At 42.1% G+C, this 23,476-nt stretch overlaps 1 protein-coding gene across 1 annotated transcript; it reads right to left on the bottom strand.

Annotated features, from left to right (window-relative positions):
• Positions 1-1,327: 1,327 nt before the first annotated feature.
• Positions 1,328-21,952, bottom strand: CD80 (CD80 molecule). The gene is given in 7 exon segments (XM_036850904.1): positions 1,328-1,433; positions 1,436-1,495; positions 2,729-2,842; positions 6,988-7,269; positions 11,594-11,911; positions 20,491-20,811; positions 21,860-21,952. Coding segments are annotated over 6 exon segments (912 nt in total). The 5' UTR covers positions 20,591-20,811; positions 21,860-21,952; the 3' UTR covers positions 1,328-1,395.
• Positions 21,953-23,476: the final 1,524 nt, after the last annotated feature.

The raw sequence follows: 23,476 nt of genomic DNA, 5'->3' as shown, positions 1-23,476 counted from the left end.
TATGAAGGATCAGCTGACTGAGCAGAAAACTTTTACGATGGAAGGAAAGTCAGGGAAATGCTAGGTAACTGCAGAACTGAGGGGAACATCCTGGGAAGGGCATCCTGGAGAATGAGCAAGAAGTTGAAATGAAAAGAAAGCAGGACAGGAAGCTGAGAGACTGCTGTGGGGAAAATATGCATAGGCTGCTATGCTGCTGTGAAAGGAACCTGAGCTTGATGTCGAGTTTGGGTCCTGGTTTTGCTCCTTATTTGTCTGACCTTAGGCAGATCACTCAACCTCCGGGAGCTTTGGGTTTCTCTCCCATAAAACGGAGATAGAAAGATCTTGCTCATAGAGATTTTTATAAGGCGAAATGAAATAATGCTTTTGTAAAACATAACCTGTTATGTAAGTCTCAGGTATTATAGTTCACTTTCTTTTTAAAGGTGACTCTGCAGAATCTCATTGTTTAACGCCGCTGTTACCCTAAACTTCACAAGTCAAAACTGAACTGTTTATGGAGACTGATTTATAGTGGTTTACCCTGGTCCTGATGTCGGTCTTTTAGATTCTAATGTCTCAATGTTTCTCTTACCTGAAAAGACCTGGGGATTTTAGGATAGCACAGAATTGATGTAAATTAATAGTGTGACTCACAAAAGCTGATGCTGTGTTTAGGCTTCCTTAACATCCTTGGATGAATAGTAACTACCCCATCCTATGTAGAATCAGATCAAATCTAAAATTTTGGACACCATTTATTGACATTTAGTGTGTTCACCTGGAGCTTCTGGAAACTGCCGTGTGAAGAACAATAGAAACAACTGAGGATGTTTAGACTGAAGAGATCAACTGGAATGTGGAAAGTAAAAAGTTCTGAAACTTTTCCTGTAGACCCTGGGTCTCTTCTGGTTTTTTAGTGAGAAAATGACACGGAGAGGTAATTCTTTATGAAATTCGGCTCTGTAATTGGGTCAGTGGGAGATGACTCTGTTAGTAAGAGGCAGACAGATCAAAGAGATGTTACTGAATTAGTACAGAGTGACCCCAGTCTGTGTCCAACAGTACTGAGGGATACAGGGAAAAAGGAGTGATCAAAATAAGGAGATAGCCCAGGAATAGTACACGTGTTTGACAGATACTGAAAGACACTGAGTTGACTGGCAAGAGGGGAACATTTCAAGATGGCAGAATGGCACGGCAAAGGAAGAGGTTACAATAAGCAAATTTTATGTGGGGAGAAAGGAGAGAGGTGCCAACCATCTGTTTAGAGTACGTTGAATGTGGATTTTGAAAAGGTGGTAGTAGTAAAAGATCTTAAATTTGGTACTGAGAGGAACAAAACCCTGTGTTCACGAGCACAAGACCTCACATATCCCACACTGGTAGAGAAGATACCTCGAGGTGTTCTGGTCAGCCCAATCCTTCCACAGATCCTATGTAGATGGGGAGATCATTTCCATTTCCATGCTCTCCTTATTCCTCCTTCTCTGTCTCCACCTTGCAGCATGTCCTTGAAGACAAAGCACAAGCAATAAAAATCTAGGGAGGTAAGTTTCCCTTAAATCACGCCCATGTATTTCAGCAAACCTTCAACTGGCTTAGAACTAGAGGAGTGGTTCTCAACCAGGGGTGATTTCCACAGCCACCACCACCATCACCCCCTGGGGGCATGTGCAATGTCTAGAGACATCTTTGGCTGTCACAACGGGGGCAAGAGGTGCTATTGGCATATAGTGAGTGGGGGCTAGGGATGCTGCTAAACATCCTACAATGCACAGATCAGCCCCCTGAAACAAAGACGTATACAGCTCCCAAAGTCAGTAGTACTAAGGATGAAAAACTCTGAACTAGAGAGGTTCACAGTCTGTATTAGAAACACCCTTGAGCCCACCAGACCTCTTTATCCTACCCATGGGGTAGGTTGTTCATAGCAAAGAGTCTCTAGTCACTTCCTCGAGCCTTGACATTTTTTTGTGCTGAAAGTTGGGAAAATCAGCAGATGTTGGTCTTCCAATTTTCTTTGCTCAGTGTACAAGATTTCTACTCCAAGAAAGGTTGGTGTTCCTTCATGATGACTATAGCCTTAGCGCTGGCCTAGCAGTTCCTCTTCATTTAATTACAGATTGAGGGTAGCATATGTGTAAAGCCAAAAATTTAGATTCATAGGAAAAAAATATCCTAGATATATCTTCTTTCCTCACTCCTGATCTTTCATCCAAAAATAAATTCTGAACAATTGAGAATTGGTAAAATCACCTGTAGCCATATAGTTGCTCAACTACATCTCATTAGTGCATCTTACCCTCCTCCAGGAAAATGATTCTTGCCCCTAAACCTTGTCATTCTGCGTTTCCTCCAATTCCAAATCAAAGATTAGACTATCACTTTGTATCAGATATGTTTTCAATTTAGTTAGCAAGCCTCAGTGTCTCCAAGAAAATATTATACATTTAGGGGAAAAATAAAAGGACTAAACTAGAATGTGTCTTGAGGGCAGTGATCTCTCATCTTTGTAACTCCAGTGCCTAGTAGAGTGCCAGGCACATAGTACGTGTCCAAGAAATATCTGTCCAGTGAATGAACAGAACTTGCTGAGACAAGTAAAGGAGACACTAAAGTTTCCATAGATTTGCTCCAAAAATGAGAATAAAATAGGCTACAACCTCGGAGAGGTGCTGACCCATACTGGTAGAGTTTGGGTGTCCAGGAATTGAGATCGTTGTGATAGTACAATATTACTTACTGCAGGACAGGCATGTTAATGTTACTGCAATGATCACAGAAATCCCACATGCTGAGACTGGGATAATAATGGCCCAGAGCAGGAGCTGATTAGCAGAAGGGGCTGGTTTGGCTGCTGAAGGAAAAGAATAGTGTCAGCTCTAATGTGTTTCCAACTGCCTGATACCCATTCTGTGCCCCTTATATTGACACAACTGTAAAGCATTTTTCACTTTTTTGCCTGGTCAGCTCTCCAAAATGCAGCTTCTAGCATTTTTCTTGCATAACTCTTTAATCAGACACATACTTGTGGGCAACTAATACCAGATGTCAGATATTAAATGTGAAAAAGAAAATTTGAACTTTTGCATTTACTGAGTTAAGTTGGCATAAAAAAAGATTCTCAGGAAAGCCTTTAAAAGCTATCTTGTCTTCGTATCTCATTTCTACAGCTGATATTACTATGTATTGCTAGTAATAGTTGATATTGTGTTCTAGATATACCTTATTTTTCCTTCTCCAGCTCCGTCATGCCTTCTCCCTTTTAGGGTGTCCTCTTTAACACACACACACAAACACACCCCTTATAGTAGCTGCCTAAAGCTACAGAAGCCACTTTGCATTCATTATCAGATACACATTTTTCATCATACAGCCTAGAGCTTCTGGAAGAATAGAAGAGACCCAGCAAAGAACCAAGCGTGGATGTGGCTTGGTAGTAGGTAGGATCATCCTGAAGGAGAGCTCTACAAACTGACTATCAGCTGTAGAACACAGGGAACAGAGAAAAGACAGGGCACATGAGGACGGATGCGGGTGGGAGTAGAAAGGTGTATGCGGTACTGCTGTCAGTCCCCTCCTGCTCAGGAGCGGCAGCTACACCATTTATTTTCAACCCCTTTGAGGAAGAGTTAGCAACATCTGGAGAAGGGCAGGGACACAAAAGGAATATTAGCAGCTCACCCTCTTCTGATTTCTCTGGAATGGCTTACAAATAAATACTGAGCATTTACTAAAGTACCGTTTCTCATTTTTCTGATTACAAGCCTTGGGGATAAATTTCGGTCTTTAGCTTATTGGACTTCTCATCAGCATTCGGCCCAGTTGACACTCTTCCTCCTGGGACGTCTATGACACCACATTCTTCAGTTGCTGTTTGTTGTGACTCAGTTTTCTTTGTAGGCTCTTCTTCCTCTTCTTGTCCTTTAACTACTGTTGTTCCCCATGGTTCCATCTGTGGTCCCATCCTCCTCTCACTGGCCCCGGTAATCATGGGGTGATCTCATCCACACCCAAGGTTGGAAACACCAGCTGATTTCTAAATCTGTATACCATATTTCTGATCTCATTTCTGAGCCCCAAATTTGTATTTTCAGCCGTTGACTCTATGGTTGGATGCCAGCATCTCCACCTGACTAAAATTGAACTCAGTATCCATGTATTCTTTCCAAAGCATATCTACCACCTGCATTCTCCCATTTCAGCGAATGGCAACACCATCAGTGACCCAAATAAAAGAGGAGGCTTGCCTTTGTGCTCACTGCCCAGTAGCTCCCACTGACTTTCTGTGCTGTATTGAGAAAATCTCTGCAACTGATTCCTTTTCTCCAAATCTCCTGCAGCAACCGCCTTCGTTCAGGTTTTTCTGATCTCCAACTTAGTCGCCTTTATATTGGTCTCTTTGCCTCTGGTTTTCTGGGCTCTAATAATTCCTACACATTCTGCCACAGTGATCATTATAAAATGCACATTTGACCATAGAGCACCTACTACTTAGAGACTAGGGAAAGTCGTTTTTTTATTTTTCTCTAAAACACCAGATTGGGTGGAGACATCGAGTGATTAGCAGGGTTGGCCTCTGCAGACCAGAATGACACCCAAAATAACAAAGAAGCTCTTGCTATTATCCTGGGAGTCCAGATGTTTCACAAGTTCCAACTCACTCCTGACTTCCTCTCAGAGGTCACTCCTCATCCATCCTCAAGCCTCACTCAGCCTGGAAAGAAGGTATGTGTTTAAGAGAAAGAAGGGGGAACCAGTAGCAGCAAACCTGCTCTGTTGTGATGCCTATTAGGAACCTGGTAAGGCACCACAGGGCAGACCCAAAATCCCAAGTGCATAGTTGCATGAGGACATCTGTACAAATAGCTCATTAGACAGCCTGAGTGGGACTCCCTGATTCACCCCTTCCACACACACACATATCTTCCAGTACATCAAGGGTTAACAAACTGGGCAGGCCCAGGCTAAAAGATCCATAGACCCAATCTGTTTAATTAATAAATTTGGGATAAAGAGTAGGTATTTAAATAGTAAAGCTTTATTCACATTGACTTATAACTATTCCTATCAACTATACACCTAATTTACGTTTGTTTATGCAGTCACCCCTTGACCTCTCCCACAAATGCATTATTTGCTTTTGACTCTAAATGATACTTGCCGTCCAGTTCATGAGATCTGATGTATTTAAAGCTCTCTGACCACAGAGACAACACTGGTGCCTAGCAGGATGCTTGGTATGTGATAACTACTTAATAAATACTGAATGCAAGAAGGAATGATTAAACACATACTGTTAATCATCTCTCCATTAGTCATTGTGAATGTGGACCAAATAGGACAAAGAACTAGTATTTTGAATTATCGTGAAAAGGGATACTGCTCATCCTTAGCATGAAGGAAGAATTGAGAGAAGGCAAACTAGGGAAAAGATGATAAAGCTGGGCAGTCTAAATCATCTTTAAATAATAGCTCCATCCTTTTATATAAAGGAATACATTCTATTTCCTATAAGTTAACAAACTACCATGCACAGGCCAAACCTGGCCTACCACCTATTTTTTTAAATAAAATTTTGTTGGAACACAGCTATGTCATTCATTTATGTCTTTTCTATGGCTGCTTTCATGCTATAACAGCAGAACTGAGTTGTTGCCAGAGACCATATGACCTGTAAAGAATAAATATTTACTATCTGGCCCTTTTCTGAAAATTTTTGTCAACCCTTGCCCTAGAATATCATATGTACTCATATTCCAAATATAAATGATGTCCAAAATAAAATATAATTGAAGCTGCTGTTACTAATTTGTGTACTACTGTCTACCTTAGTCATGATAATCTAAAATTGGTTAAATAATTATATATCAATAAAGTGACAAGAATGCTGAATTAATAAACTAGTTTTACTATAGGATTCAAAATTCATTTTTATAAATTCTTTAGAATACATAAAAGATGATAGAGATGAGTTTGGACTATTAATAAAATCATGTCAAAACTTGGATTAATTTTCCCCCCAAATTTTATCTCATTACCTGTTGAGGAAAATAAAGAATCCACTCAAGATAGAAAGATCTAGAGTAAATCATTCACTAAGATGATCTACTAGACCATCTAAAATATCTCCTCTACTACAAGCAAAAATAAGAGGAAGATGTAAGACATACTACACATAATATATTATACTCGATGTATAATTTTTTACTATGCAGCCACAAAACATATTGTTATAAGTGGGGCTAGGGGTAGGGAGAGGCCTGGTGGTGCTCCATATAATCAGCCAAACAAGTTAGAAATGTATTTCAAGTATCTGAGTTCTTCTGTAATAACCCATTATGGGTTTAATATGCATAAATTTATAAAAGCCCAACTTTTTCCATTTTATATTTTCAGATGATTTCACCTCTTGGGGAAAGAAAATTCTTTAAGTTTACTACATGTAGGGTAAACTATTTGGTCATGGTTTTGGTTAAAAGTGACCACTTTTTTCAGACATTGTCCTCAAGTAGTTTGTCATTCACCTTCTTTACCAGATTTGGTTCTGAATGAACCAGTAGTTCTTAAAAGGTACATTCACCCTCAAAAGACAATGATTTGACATCATGGGACCATGGGGAGGGGGCCCCCAAAATGAAAGTGCCAAAGCCCAGAGAGCAATTCCAAAGAAGGACAATTCTTAGTGCTTTCAATAACAACAATATTGTTATAGTAACTTCCTAAGATGTTGACTTGATCGATAGAACTTACTTGGATGTCTAAATTTTAGAATGTTTATTAAAGAAAATAAAATTAGTCTAGTAACATTATAGTCAAACCTTGTACAGTGACCTTAATAAGTCATAGTGATACTTTCATTATCATTTTATTTGCATGTCTAAAAATACTGCAAAAAAAATACTATCAGAGTCAATATACATAATTCTGTAATGCATCTGGCTGAGTTATTTTCTTTTTAGACTCTACACAGCAGAAACTTCCCAGAACAATATCACTTACATTTTTGCCAGTTGAAGGTCTGTGACACTGTTAAGCCTCCATACTTGACAAGACACGCGAAGCTGTGGTTGCTTGTCATATTGAAATCCAGTTCACTGCTAATCGTGTAGAGCTCAGTTTCAGGATCCTGGGAAAGTGTTGTATTGGTAGCATTTAATTCTTCTCCATTTTCCAACCAGGAAAGGTGAGGCTTTGGAAAACCTCCAGAGGTTGAGCAAATTATCCTTCTGATGTTAGGAGATGGATTTCCAAGATCAGTTATACTAGGGACAGGGAAGTCAGCTGAAGAAAGAACAAGGATGTAAGTACGTATCATTACATATTTGTGTGTGTGTTTATATTTTTAATAAATACCTAGCTTTAATAAGAATAATAAAATATAATTTGCAACTTCCCATTAAGTCATTAATATTTATGTATAATTCAAAGACTAACTTTGGTTTGAATTGGTTATATCAATTCTTCATAAGGAGGTAAGAGGGCACTTATTAAAGAAAGAAGTAGGTTCATGTGAATAAATATTGACATAGTATCAACACTTGCATTTGCAAGAGGTGAAGAAAAAAATAATAGACAACACGTTAATGTTTCTTAGGTCTGGACATTATCTCATTTCGTCTTTACGACAACCCTAGGAGGTAGGTTGTAGATCAAAAAAGGTCAAATATCAGTAATTTCATACGATTTAACCTAATACAATGTTTCACTTTATAAATAATCAAATTGAGGTCTAGAGAAGTCACAACCAATAAGTGGCAGAACTGGGATTTGAATTCAAGTTTTTCAGATACCAGACCTTTCCCTTCCCCTGACTTCTTTTCTTTTCTTTCTTTTTTTTTTTTTAGAGCTTCAAACATTGCTGTTTTATTAAAACATTAAAAATAAGATTATATTGAAAAATATATTCTCAGAAAAATAATAATGCCATGGTATTAGAGATATAAACAAGCAGATTAAAATATGTCTGGCTTCTTTTCTTTTCCTTTCCTTTCCTTCCTTTCTTTTACTTCTTTTTCTTCTCTTTCTTCCTAATTTTTGAGGTATACAAAGTAGCTCTCTTTTATGTATCTATTTATTAATTCATACTATACTAAACACCTGGGAACCCACCATCCAAATTGAGAACCAGAATATTGACAGTAACTTGTGTAAATCTACTTGTATGGTCTTAACTTTGCTGTCTCCCTACTTCCCTCACCTGAAGTAACACTACTCTAAAGTTTGTTTAGCATTACCTTACTTTTTCAAAAGTAGTCTTTAATCAGATAAACCTCTGTGTAAGTTTTACACTATTGAGCCTGTAATCTCAACCACTGTACTTTACTGATTCCCTTGCTCTTCTGATATGCCTTATGAGGACAGAGAGACCTTCCTAATATTCCTCCAAGATACTTGAGGCACTCTTTCATTTGTGTATTTGCCCCCTAATAAGATACTAAAGTAAAGCAAAGCATAGTGAAATGACTGCAGAGAACACAGGAAAAAACTCCCCTCACCTCTTCCTCACTTATTGTTAGGCTTCAAGAATTTATACTTCTTAGCATAAATGTGGGGAACCAATCCCCCCATACTTCATCTCATATATTAGTTTTCTTTTCAGAATTCAGAGTCTCACAGAGAGATGTAGTATAGCACAGTGGTCATCAAGACCAGGTTTTTTGTTTTGTTTTGTTTTTATTTATTTATTTATTTTTGGTTGCATTGGGTCTTCGTTGCTGCGCGTGGGCTTTCTCTAGTTGCAGTAAGCAGGGGCTACTCTTCGTTGCCGGGCACAGGCTTCTCATTGCGGTGGTTTCTCTTGTTGCAGAGCACGGGCTCTAGGCACGCAGGCTTCAGTAGCTGTGGCATGCGGGCTCTAGAGCGCAGGCTCAGTAGTTGTGGCGCACGGGCTTAGCTGCTCCGCAGCATGTGGGATCTTCCCGGACCAGGGCTCAAACCGGTGTCCCCTACATTGGCAGGCAGATTCTTAACCACTGCACCACCAGGGAAGTCCCAAGACCAGGTTTTAAAACCAGTTTTGCCTTTTAAGACTGGGCCAATTACTTAACCACTTTTAGTCTTAGTTTGCTCATCTGTAAGATGGGGATGATAATACCTGCCCCCAGCGTTGTAAGAATTAAATGACATCGTTAATATAAATCACATAGAACAGAGCCTGACACACAGGAAGTTAGTTAATAGACTAATGTGAGTCTTAAATTTGTCCTCTTTTAGATGAGTTCCCTCATTTAAATCAAGTTGCCAGGTGAAAGCTTCCAGGACTGCCTGGTGGCACAAAGTTATGACAAGTGACTATAAATGCCAAGAAAAAGAAAAACTTGGATCTGGTTAGGGATAGAGTCACCTTTCTTTTTTGAATTAATCCTGTTCCTAAATTAAGTTTGACATTTTCTCGAACCATTTTTAGTTGACATTATTATTTTTTACTCCTTTAATTTATCCTATAAGATCAAATGATTACAGTGGTAGCTAACAAGAATATTCTGTTTGTTTCTCATAACATCAGTATGTCATGTTTTAACTTTGAATAACAAATCCAAGTAACTCATATCCTAATTACGATTCATGTTCATTTCTGCACTTCGCTTTTCTAAGAAACATTTAACCACAAGAATGCCACTAATACCAAGGATCATATTAAAAACCATCTTTTCAAGGTCTGGCTGGCTTAGAACAGCCTAAGCTCTGTCTCCTATCCCTTCTATAAGGTGATCTGTTTAGAGTAACAGCTCCTAAGGCTTTGCAAGACTGTGAACCATCAAAGAATTATTCTTTTGTCTCTCATTTTAATCAATTAACCCAAGTTTTCACCACTCTTAATAGGTAGGGTAAGAATATCTTATTAGGAAAGGAAAAGGTGCATATGTTTTAGAAAGTTAATATGTTAACTAGTTAATTAACATATTAATATGTTAACTAGTATAGCTAGCTCCTCAAATGTGCTGCTTAATGAAGGCTTTCATCCACTGATACTATGCTGCTATTACATCATTTAGCAAATATAGAGAAAGCAACTTGTCCCAGTTAGCCTGAGACTTTCTCAGTATTAGCACTGAAAATCTCATGTCCAAGGAAACCCCTCAGTCCTGGGCAGAACGGGACAGTTGGTCACCTTGGCCTTGCTTCTCAAACTGCCATCCTCAGCAGCAGCACAGGCCTCACCAGGGAGCTTGTTAGAAGCGCCAGACCTGCTGCATTTGAATCTGCATTTTAACAACATCCCCAGGTTATAGGCACCTTATCATTTGGGAAGCACTGTTCTAACTGACTCAATTGGAAGTACCAGAATTGGTTCTGTGTCTAATTAAGCAAGCAGAGTTTCCATTTTCGTCTTCCCTTACCTGATTTTGGTGCCCTCAGCACTCCCATGCTACCCCTTTAGCTGTCCTTGGTCTCCTACGATAACCTGCTACTAGGGCCTGCCCTCCCTGAAACTCTGCCTCTTCTCCTTGGATTTTCTTCTTTATCTTTCTATCAAAATGTACATGTTCTGAGTCTACTTCTGTCTGGATATTCTGTTAGAAAACTAACTATGTCTCTAATGTAATTAATTAATACAGGCTAATATGTCTGTGGTGGCATCTCCCCCAGGGAACACATTTTTATCTTTAACAGGGATCTTGTGGGGAAAAAATGCTGAAATTAGCAGGAGAAGCTATAATAGTGGGAATTCCAGGAGTCGACACAGGTCTGAATTTTGGAGGAGGTGGGCTTCTCAGAACCCCTCACATCTCACCACCATATGATCATTTGCTTTCTCCATGGGTAGGGAATACACAGAGTGAAGTTCAAGATAATTCCATGTAAATTTGGCTTACCTCCTAAGCTTTAGGTATGATCTGGTTGTTACAGCTAAAGATTCAACATAACTGAAGACCAAAAGCAGGGAAGAACAGTGAAGACTTCACTAAGGATCCACTTAAGTTAACTGATATCAAGGTTAATTATTATCCTTTATTAAAGGGTTTGAGTCTTTCCACTAAAGCCTCAAGTGCCCAGGAAGAAAAAGAAATGTGTTTGAATTTCAAGTATGAGGGAATGGCCCAGGACTACCATTTCTCAATGAGGGCTCAGGATATATTAGTATCCTCTAGCAGTATCACCTGTGGTTAAGTCACGGCTTCTTCCTACCCTGCCCTTCACAGTTCTCTAACATCTAACTTTGTAGGAATGACCGTTAGAGGAGAGCTTCAAATATACAATAAATATAATAGTACAATAGCCATAGTATTTATGCCTGCATTGCTCTTATACCTTTCAACATACTTTACAAGAATATATTACTGGATCAAATCCAGTTAATAGTATAGCTACATCAAATCAAATGTGTCCCTTTATGATTCAGAAGATACTTCAGGTCATTAGAGTTCTCCAGGGTGATTGTCATGAACTTGGATTGTCGAAGTGCAAGAAATGCAACTAATAGATATTTCCAGGACATCCTGAGAAAACAGTTAGGGTTCACTGTAAAACTAGAGACTCAACCCTAAGAAATTAAGTGAGATACACCCCTCTTTGGTAAAATTTCCACTTAAATCAATAGGAGTATGTCTTTAAGGGCATCAAGAGTCTGCTGGCTTATTGAAAATCAGAAAGTTCCACTGACCTCTGACCATTAACTTCACCGAAGTCAGGTGCTCCAGTTTGTAAGACCCTTTCTCAGCCTTCTGAATAACACAGGTGTAGGTGCCATTGTCCGACAGGCGCAGAGCCAGGATCACAATGCAGAGGTTATTGGTGACATCAGTGATGGTGCGGTTCTCGTACTTGGGCCACACCTTCACTTTTCCAGACATGACAGCCAGCACCATTTCATTATCCTTTTGCCAGTAGATGCGAACTCTCTTCAGTTCTTCAGTGGATATGTTGTAATCACAGGATAGCATTGCTGCTTCTTTCACTGTTTTGGTCACCTGGATGACGCCTATGGAGAGGCAAACAGAACAAGATCTTATATCTATTAAATATAGATGCCTGCACAAGCAAGAATTTGGAGTTGGCAGTAACAGAATTGAGTGTTGTATCCAGTGACCAAGCAGGATTGGAGTGTTCAGTTTGATTTTGGTTTCTTTGGTCTCCAGTGCTTTTTTTCTCCATTTAAAAAATTGTGATTAAAAAATAACATAAATTTTACCATCTTAACCATTTTTAAATGTACAGCTCAGTAGCATCAAGTATATTCACATTGTTGTGAAACAGAACTTTTCCATCTTGCAAATCTGGAACTCTGTATGCATTAAACCACTCCCCTTTCTCCCTCCCTCCAGCCCCTGGTAACCACCACTCAACTTTATGTTTCTATGAATTTTACTACTTTAGATACCTAATATAAGTGGAACTATACAGTATTTGTCTTTTTATGACTGGTTTATTCCACTCAGCATAATGCCCTCAAGGTTCCTCCATGTTTTACATGTGTCAGAATTCCCTTCCTTTTTAAGGATATGATGATAATGACTAATATTCCGTTGTATGTATATACCACATTTTCTTTACCCATTTGTCTGTCCACGGACAATGAGAGAGAAGGCACACTAGTCCCAAAAGAAGAAGGACTTTAGGAGACCAAGCATATGAGTGCCAACTACCAGTTAAACAACGTTATCAGTCCCACAGGGATAGCGAAGCCATAGTTAAGGAATGTGAGATTTTGAAGGAATTTCCCTGATCATTTTGGTGGTCTTATTTTACAGGTGAGGAAACTAAGCCCAGGAAAGGAAACTGCCCCAGTTTTGCAGAGAACTTTTTGGGCCACTCTCCTTGTTTACTGGTTTCCCCAGTTTGAGGCCCAGTTCTAGGATAAGTAAGCCAGCACTGCCCGCTCCCAGCTGGGCTCCATCACTGGGCTCTTTTGCTTTGAGAAACAGTCCATTTCCTTCCAGGCCCGGCTTGACCCATGACGTCATTCTGAAATGACTCTCCTCATCCCCACCTGACAAGGCTTCGGTTACTCCTCTGGACTGTTTCTGCCCTCTCTAGCTACCCTAAACAGATGGATATCTTGTCTTTATCTCCCTTGGCTATCTGCCATCCACACAACAGGTGCCCTACAACCTAGGTTTGCTAGAGGGTCCCCATTTAAAACATTTGCCCATTTCCCATCAGCATATCTCAGAAATATCAACATTTCAGCATCCAAACTCCATCTTTTTGTTATTTCCTAAGCACTCATCAGTAGCACCAAAATCCCTGTCAGACTATATTTTCTGGTTTTTTGGTTTAGAAGGCATAGTAACTTTTCCTATGCTGTGCTTGACCTAAAAGCAGAGTTCCTCTAAAGCCCTGGCGCTTTCACAACTGACCACCCCCCCAAACCCCCCAGTGCTACCATGTTACATCCTCCCTTCGGTATCCTCCAGAGCCACACAGAACCCCTGGGCAGGCCCATGTCTCACTAGGATAGGGATCTCATCTCCTGGCCCACTCTCCTTGGGCAGTAGGATCGTGGGACACTAGCACCTCTCCATCTCACCAGCTATTCTACCTGCCTCCATCAGACTGGATGTGGCCCTACCGCAGCATTTAGGAAGAGAGCATTGTGATGGTAGGTATTTTCACAGCAGTGTGAAGTACCTCAGAATGATCGAAGGCACTTCTTCTGGCAATCGTGCTGAACATTGCCAGCCCTAGATTTAGGGAATATAACTGAAAAGGGGGAAATAAATGAAAAGGTATACTTGAGGGAGCAAAGAATAGCTAAATAACCCAAACTCTCTTTAAAAAGAGATACAACGAAAGCAAAATGATATGTAGAAGGTGCATGGACTATGGATTCCTGTTGATTTGGGGTCTCGTCCCAGCTCAGTCATTTTCTGATTAACCTGTTTCCTCATCTGTAAAAATGTTATGATGCCTACCTCTCAGGATCACTGTAAACTTAAATTCAAATAAAATGATATAAATGGAAAAGTCCCTAGTACATAGCAGGTCTTCCGTAAGAGTTTCCTTTCCTCTCTCTCCCTCCTCTCACCCCCAACTCGTACTTTCTGGTCTCTTTCATCTCACTCAGGGGTTATGTCAGACACATGGAACCCTGGTCTTGCTATGGACCAGACAGACCCCATGATAGAAAGCAACTCACTCATCCGGGGTCCTAAATAACTGTGTCTTTCCTGTGCCCTGTTTATTCCCACCCAAAAAGAATCCAGGATTTCTAAATGATTTTGACATGTGGTGACATTAGCAAAAAGAAATCCTAACTGAAAGTGAGCTAATTTCAATCATAGTTCTTAAGGAGTTTTTGTCCAGCCATCTGAGGAGAAGTGTGGGTGTTTGTCTAAAGGTCAACAGCAAACCATCAATGGGCTCTTCGATGTTCCTATGTGAGATCCCCTCACCAGACGCTGGTGGTGAGGAAGAACCAGACTGAAAAGAGGAAACAAAAATCTTCTGGGCAATTCCCACCAGGACCTGGCTTCCATACTCAGGGACTGCTACACGCGTTTACAAGAAAACGGTCGAAAGATTTCTGAAGGGTTTTGTCCGCTTCAGTGGTTCTGGAGGGGAAAGTCAGGTCTCAGCATCACTGCCTAAATAGTTGGATTTTGAGCTTGCTTTGCCATTTTACAAACTAGCCTAGCAACACCTACCTAACAACATGGGTTGAGGTTTCTGTGAGGGAATGCAAGTAAAACCTTACATGGTGCCAGGCACACGACCCGGACCATTGGCTTCCCCAGACATCCACACAGCCCTGTCCCTTGCTTCCTTCAGGGAAGGTGTCCCCTTGTGGTGAGGCCTTCTCTGACTCTCCCTAACCAGCACCTTCCTCCCTGACCCCACCCATCCTGCCACTTGTTAGCCCCTTGCCCTGATTTATTTCTCTTCGAGCTTGTCTCCAGCTGCTATATATCAGCTGGAGTTACTTTGGGGGCCATGAGAGCAGGGGCTTTATCTGTTTTGCTTGTTGCCATATCTGCAGAACCTAGAACGGGGCCTGGCCCATAGTAGGTGCTCCATAAATATTTGCTGAATGCCTGGCTAAGCATTAGGAGATGAAATCTGGTTCCACCGCTGTGCATTAGAATCATAACCTTTAACAAGGTGATTAAACTCCTTGGGCCAAGGTATAATTTCTGCAAAATGGGCATAATACTATCTCCCTGACTTACTTCACATAATTACCATGGGGGTCATATGACACCCAGATGTAAAGTGTTTTATTAACTGTAAAAGCTATACAGATTTTTTTCATGGGGCTATTTCTCTCAGACACAGCACCTCATGTGTTGAATCACACCCAGGATGTGGCCAGAATCACTGTGGTAACCGGCTGACACTTGCACTGAGTCAAGTCCCCAACCCCTGCCCTTCCTGACCACTTCAACTCTCCACCGATAAACCCCCAAGAGAGGGAGCTTTTTGCCAACAAGTGTAGAGGTCACTAGTTTTAGACAAATAATGTACCTCTCAAAACTCAATCTACAATGGAATATTATTCAACCAAAAAAGGCATGAAGTACTGATACTTACTACAACATAGATGAACCTTGAAAACATTATGCTAAGTGAAAGAAACCATACACAAAGGCCACATATAATATAACTCCATTTAGAAGAAATGTCCAGAATAGGCAAATTCATGGAGACAGAAATTAGATTAGTGGCTACCAGGAGACAGGGCAGAGGGAATGGAGAGGGACAGCTAATGGGTATGGAGTTTCTTTTTAGAATGATAGAAATGTTCTGAAATTAGATAGTGGTGATGGTTTCACAACATTGTGATTATACTAAAAACCACTGAATCGTACACTTTAAAACAGTGAATTTTATGTCACTGCAGGGGGAAAAAAACCATACAGGACAATTGGGAGATACAATAATAAAATATAATTTATAGCTTTAAAAAAATAAGAACCCAATCTAGGAAGCCATGCGTCTCCCCTAGTCCCTCCAAACTAGAGTGAGGCAGTGTGGACACTGGGCTGGCCACAATGCCCCTTCCTCGGAGGTGAACCCCAGCAATGGTCAGCAGGGTTGCACCACCACTTCTCCTAAAGGAGAAAGAATCAGGTGCGCACAGCAGCTTATATCACCGTGTACCGTAATGTATCTCACTGAGGACTTTGGTGTGCTTTTTAAATAAAGGTTTTCCCTGACTCTAGAAGAAACACACATTAAATTTGCAAAGAATGAAAAATATGGAAAAGCATAAAAGTCACCTGTAATCCCACCACCTGGAGATTTACTGTTAATGGTCTGTGTGACCTTTAACACAAAGGAAGTGACCTTTTTGGACCCTTCTAAGTGCTTTTGATTAAGTGAACCAGCATCCTCGGGGCTTGTGTGGGCCCCAGGCTGGGTGCTGGGCACACAAGGAGGCTAAGAGGTAACTGCTCTCCAGCAGCTGACAGATTTAGACTTGTCACCTGATTTTTACATTGCTCCCAACTTTCTCTCCTCTATAGACCCAGCCCATATACTCGTTATAAATCTGATCCTTACTTTTGTGTGTCTCCCTAAACAGTATATGTCTAAAATCCTCGGGGACTTCAGCAGCTGATATCACAGTAGTCACAGCAAGAAGCGTGGCTTTCAGGACGCCTTGGCCAGCAGCATGCAGACAGAACATGGTGGGAGGGGAGAGGCTTTGTTTACAGCGGCACTCTGAGGGCACTCTTTTCCTCTAGCTCAGTGTTCCTCATGCCACAGAATTCCAGGCCAACACCTCTCCTGCATCCCTGGCCTACTCCTACCCAAGGGCTCTCCCCTCCCCTGAGAGCTGTGTCTCCCTGAGAGGACCGCAGCTCTGAGGAAAAGCTGCCCATGTTAGACAACCACCAGTTTCTGGAGCACATGAGTCCAGTGTTTCTGCCTCCACAAACCACACTAGAAGTGGAGAGAAGCCCTGCTGGTCCCACCCTGTGCAGGAAAGAGAGGTCCCTTGTCCCAGGCAGCAATGGATGGGGTGTCAGGGGGAAGTGCAGCTCTCCTACACAGGAGAGGAAAGGAGGGGGTAGTGTGCAAATCCCCTGCCCTGAGCAAAGTCCTCCGTGATTGTACTCCACTCTCTTTGTCTAGTCTTGTCTCCCACAGGCCATGCACAATCCACACCTGCACTTCAGTCTGGCAAATCCTCACCAGTTCTACATCAGACACATTCTCCAATCCCTCCATCTCCCTCCAATCCCATTCTTTTCATCGAAGCTATCATCAAGTACTATAAGCTACTAAATGGTTTTGGCAGTCACTATGGCTGCCCTACAAGCCGTTCTTTATGCTTCAGCAACACCATTTTTTAAAAAAATATGTCATTTAGAGCTTTACTACTAAAGCTAAAGGTCTGTGGACCAGCGGCATCAGCATCCCCTGACTGCTTGTTAGAAATACAGAAATGGGGCTTCCCTGGTGGTGCAGTGGTTGAGAGTCTGCCTGCTAATGCAGGGGACACGGGTTCGGGCCCTGGTCTGGGAAGATCCCACATGCCGCAGAGCAACTAGGTCCGTGAACCACAACTACTGAGCCTGCGCATCTGGAGCCTGTGCTCCGCAGCAAGAGAGGCCACGATAGTCAGAGGCCCGCGCACCGCGATGAAGAGTGGCCCCCGCTTGCCACAAGTGCAGAGAACCCTCGCACAGAAACGAAGACCCAACACAGCCATAAATAAAAATAAAAAAATAAATTAAAAAAAAAAAAGAGTCAGCCCTCCCTAAGAATTACATTAAAAAAAAAAGAAATACAGAAATGTAGGCCCCTCCCCAGGCCCACCTAAGCAGAAACTGCATTTAAAAATATATATACAGACTTTATCTTTTAGAGCAGTTTTAGGTTCGCGGCAAAATAAACGTAAAGTACAGAGCGTACCCGTATACCGCCGCCCCTCCATGGGCACAGCCTCCCCACCACCGATATCCGGCGCCAGAGTGGTACGTTTGTGACAGTCGATGAAGCTACACTGACACACCACTATCACCCAAAGTCCAGTTTACACTAGAGGTCACTCTTGGCGTTGTACATCTTATGGGTTTTGACAAATGTGTAACGACAGTCATCTACCATTACAGTATCATACTGAGTATTTTCGTTGCTCTAAAAATCTCCTGTGCTACATGGAACTCTGCTCAACATTGTGTAATAACCTAAATGGGAAAAGAAGTTGAAAAAGAGTAGATATGTATAACTGAATCACTTTGATGTACATCTGAAACTAACACAACGTTGTTAAGCAACTATACTCCAATATAAAAAAAACAAAAAACCAAAAAAACCCTGTGCTAGAAACTGCTTTTTAACAAGACCCCCAGGTGATTGGCATGTATAATCAAAGTGTGAGCAGCGCTGGTATAGACCGTGTCACTCCCCTGCTTAAAATCCTTCTATGGCTTCCCAGTGCCTCCAAATAACATTCAGATCCCTGGCCTTCCAGCCCTGTGGAGTCTGGTCCCTGGGTCCCTGCCGCCCCAACACTGCCCACCTTCACTTCCTTGCTCCGTGTCCCTCACATGCTGCTCCTTCCGCCTTCACCCAGATCACTCTCACCACTGTCCCCTCTGGCAGAGAAACAGAGAGTTTCTCGGTCATACGTTCATCTGAATGATTGATTAATCTTCATCTTCTTCCTAATGACTGTAAATTCCATGAAGGCAAAAGCCAAGTCAATTTTGCTCACAACTTGTCCCCAGGACCAAGAAAAGTGTCTTGTACATGAGAGATGCTCGGTGTTTGTTGAATTCATAAATGATTAAACAAAAGAATAAACCTTTTCCCCCTGGCTCATCCTCACCTTTGTGCCTTTGTTCATGCTACTGCTCGGCCGGAATGCTGTTGCCACCCGCGTCCTCCACCGTAAAGCCTGCCCCGCTGCTGCAGCCCACCCTGGTCCCAGCTTTCCCAGGTCTGGGGCGCTTACAGTCAGGGCCAGTCACTTCACTGCTCTTCACTTGCTTGTGGGTTTGTTTTGCCTTCTCCAACTAACATACTCACATCTCTTTGAGGGCAGGAATCCCAGCCTCAGTTTTTAAGGCCCATCTGATACACAGTAGGTGTTCAGACAAAAGAAACTCATGGATTCCTTTGTTGACTCAGTATAGCAACAATAAAATCTGGATGTAGCTGTAGAACAAGGTACTTTCCTAAATATCTTTCTTTAGCTCAAAGTTCATTTCCTTCCATTTGCCCCTGACTAATTTTTCTGGTATAATTTCTATAGCCTTGGTTTTAATTTTCTTTTTATACTTTCTCTCTTTTTTATTGTTTCTTTCTCTCTCCTCCCCTTTCCATCTGTCTCTCTCTCTCTCTCTCTCTCACACACACACACACACAGACACGCTTGCACGCATGCATGCACACATACCACATTTCTAGCAAGCCTGTAAATTTCCTTCTGAATCTTTTAAAACTCATTAAGATTCCCCAGAAGACTCTAGATTGGGAGTGCTGCCCCGGACTACCCAAAAGAAAATTGTAACTGTTGGAAATATTACTGTCCATCAGATATACAAAATCTGATGTGAAACTTGACTCATGGTTCTCTTGGTTCAGCAACAGTGTAAAATAGCAAGTTTTACAGCTCAGGACAGACAATGTACAAATACCAGAGTTACAGTAATCCCTTCCCTCCAGTGCCCTCCCTCACACCTTAGTCATTCTGGGTGATGGCTGCAGTTTTAAGTAACCGTCGCTTAAGACAAGGCCCTTTGATATTCGGCTCTTTGCAGATTAGGAAACGCTGCAGGAGGCAAAACCTCCTCTTTACTTTGATGAAACCAGGTAGCATGCTGCTCAGCACAAAGCAGATCTTTTATTTGTTCTGACTTTTAAAAAAAAAGTCAGAGCCACCCTGTCAGCAGGATCAGCACCACCCTTCCCAACAGCCCCCCAAGTTCAGCACCTGAGATGGAACAAAAGCCTCCAGAAGTCCAAATATCCTTTGTAGGACACACCTGAAATACCTATGTAGTAAGTTAAAAATAACTCAAAATATGATTTGTGCTAAATCTGATACTACTTAACGTCAGATGCCTGTGTTGACAAAGGGCATCAGCACCTAAAGCATACAAATAAATATTGAGAAAATTTTAATATTAAGAAGATTGTATGTTACAACTATCAATACTTTCTTTTCCCCCTTCAACTTGGAAAGAAGATCATCATTGTTTAGTTTTAGAAGCAGAAGACTTTAGCTGTGTTGTCTCATAGAAATGTAGTTTGGGATCCAGAGCCCAAGGCCAGTGCCTTAGCGTTTCACAAAATGTAAACAAGCACCTAGTGGAAGAGATCACAACTCTGAGCTGTCCTTCTGAATCAGCTTTTGGCTTTGTTAAAATAACACTGCCCCACCTTTCCTTTAAGGTCTGTGTTCTTGAGCTAACTTGGCCACTGGCTTGCTGTGTGATCAAGGGCAGGTCCTTTAACCTCTCTGGACCTGTTTTCTCATCCCTAAAATGAACTGAAATACCCTGAAGGTCCCTTCTCTCTCACAGAAGGAGGCAGCACAGAGAACACCATTTCCTCTCTCTAAACCCTGAAGCAGTGGACTCAGTCAAGTTCCTGGGGGTTGCTTACCTGAACAGAAGTAAAAAAGACCGGCCAGCACCAAGAACTGAAAGGGCTTGAGGTATGGGCGCTTGGGTGGGAGTGTCCCCCACTTCAGTGTGTGATCCATGGCTTCTGCTGGTGAGGATGGAAAACAAAAGCAAACAATTTCAAGCCAAATGAGACTCGGGCACCTCACAGCTTACACCAGGCAAGGCAGAAGACAATTCAATTGCCCCCACACAGAGGGTTCTCTCGCAATGTTTGCAAAACACACTGAGGAGAGGCTGGATGGTGTACCTGGGTGTCCAAACTCCTAAACATAAAATATTATGGATTTATTTTCACAACCTGAAAAGGAAAAACTAAAAGTCACCCAGGAAGGAAGACTGGCCCACCGTGGGTTGTAAAACCTGTTAGTTGCCCGCCTGAAATGAGTCAGGGATCGTAATCTGAGCAACCTCTAAATCATGGCACAATCTCGAGGGAAAAGCAAAAACTGGCGGACCTCTGCGGAGGTGACCCTGCCTGTGCATGCATGTTCCAAGAACCAACCACAGCTCTCCCAATGCCAGAAGGGATGATGAAGACTGTTAGAAACACAGAGAACTCTAAGGGCCCTGGATATCAGCAAGCCCACCCATGAAAGCTTGGACCCTCTTCAGAACATACCGAAAACACAGAGCACCAGGGAGGGCATATTTTGTCCAAGGCAGTACTTAAGTCACGAAACTACTTCTTTCTTAAAGTATTAACAGAGAAAAACAAGTGTTTCCATTTTTAAATACTTCTACACAAAGAGTATGTCTTAAACGGGTAGAGGATCTCAATCAATGGGAAAGTGTCAGTAAAAAGGGAAGAGAAAAGACATGCTGAAAACATTACTTATTTATATTATATACTATAATGTGAGGAAGCTGATTTTTTTTGTTTTAGTAAATATATTAAACTTTAGGAATAAAAATGAAAGCTGTGCTCCTATGTGATCCTCTCAGATTGCCACCAGAGACATAGTCTAGTGCTACCCGGGAAATGTTTGGGACCCCTCTTTGAGGCAGTTTTTCAGCCAAACTGGATTGTTTTATCAGCCACACTCCATTTTTAGTCAGGATTAGCTTGGATTCACTTATTCATCAGAATTTTACTGGTTTTGGAAAACTCAAATTCAGCCTCCAAAATTAATATTTTCTACCACCTAGGAAACTTAAAATAACGGGCCATAACTCTGATGATGATTCTCCAAGTATGTTGGAATAAGAGACCCCCTGAAGGCCCTTTGGGGGGAAAGTATGCATCTTGGAGGTAAGAGTGATGGTACATTTGTTTAAAAAGCAGTCAGGTTGTTGGTCACTAGGTCTACCAAGCTATCCCATATTAAGATAATAGTAAATGTACTTACTTGCTGAAGAACAATTCCTCTTTTTCTCTTGTGTTGAAAATCGAAGGATGAGGCCCCACTTCTGTTCTTTTCTTGCTGTCTCCAAACTACTGGCAAGTCACTCAGTTACCTTTGCGTGATATTTAACAGAGGCGGCATTTCCCCTCCCAACGTCCTTTTACTTGGTAGAGAACGCTGATGTTCAGAACACTTAAGTCAAATCAGGGGACGAGCAGTGTTATTTATGTGCAGTTTGAGGAAGCTCCCTCTGCTGTCCTACTGTCCCCTCCAGATGGTGTCACAAACCACACAGCCACCCTCCCTCACCTAGTGTCAGCACTGCCTCAGTGTCAAGGGGAGAGGAAACTGCACTGGGCCGCCTGGGGGAGGGGGTAGAAAGGTGCCCCACCGTGGGAGGGGCCGACCCATCGACTTTGGTGGTAGATCATCTACGAGCCTCATGGGCTGGCTGTTTCTGTGCTGGTCTCAAGTTTTGTTTTAGCACCCAGAAGTACCCCCTCCCTAGTCACAGTCATGCCACTGCAGCAGTGGACCACCCGTCTCATGTGTAGTGGACACTTTGGGAGAGTGCTTAGCTTACAAGGCCACCCTTACCTACACTCCCACCCCTCCACCCCCACCATCTGCACGGAGTGGGCGCCTGCTAGCCAAGTTGGACATTGTATCACCCCAGCCCCAGTAGAGTAACCCTCAGGTGAACACAGCGACAGAACCAAGGGGTGGGGTGAGGAAGACTTTAGTCCTCCCCTGACAATTTCCAACCAGCCTGCTACCTCTGTGTAGAATTCTGGAGCATTCCATGGGTGAGCAGCCAACCCATGTTGGTCCAGTGGATCTCCTTTGCACCCGTGGAACTTGATAGCACCTTGTCTGAGCCTGCACCTTTCTCAGTCTGCTTCTGGCACCGGGGCTTCTCTGTTGCCTTGGCATGGGATCCCCTTGGAAATTCTGTACTAAAGCATGTGCAACTTGGAAATATGAGGGGCTTAAAACCCATGGGGCTACTCTTGACCAAAAGGGGCTGGAAGATGATGGATGACTGCTTACTACTTTTGTCACCCAGATGGAGAGTTGAGAGACACATTTCATGAGGCTTTCCAGAAGGTCCCGGTGGGATGGAGTACCAGTTGCCTGCAGCAGAGGCCAACGTGGTAAGACACCATTGGACTGGCTTTTCTTCCTTCCCTGTTTCAATTCCCCTGTCCTGCACCACTGGACTTACATTCCCAACAATCTAGGGCTTTGTAACTAACTTTGCTTTCTGGAGAATCTAGGCTAAGGCAGGAGGGATACTTATATGGTAGAGATACAATGGTTTCCCATCTAAAATAAATGTGTAGAAGTAAAAAGGTGAGTCAATTTAGAGGAAAAAAAGAAAACGATAGGAGACATGATATATGAATATGGTAAATACAATACACTTGGTTTTGGCCCTGAACAGGGTGATCTTTGTAAAATGGTGATTCAATCTTTCCTCTCTCGACCTTAGAGCTGTTTCACTCTCCTCAAGCTGATAAAAGCCAGGCTGAGCTAAAACTGTGCCACGGGGCAGGGTCAGGCTGGACCCCAGGGCTACTGCAAAGTCTTTGCATATTGCATACTCAGGGTCCAAGGTGC

This window comes from Balaenoptera musculus, chromosome 4 (genome assembly GCF_009873245.2).
Source record: "Balaenoptera musculus isolate JJ_BM4_2016_0621 chromosome 4, mBalMus1.pri.v3, whole genome shotgun sequence".
In the NCBI taxonomy this organism is placed as follows: Eukaryota; Metazoa; Chordata; class Mammalia; order Artiodactyla; family Balaenopteridae; genus Balaenoptera; species Balaenoptera musculus.
The sequence above is the reverse complement of the archived record's forward strand: the minus strand, read 5'-3'. Positions and strand labels throughout refer to the sequence as shown.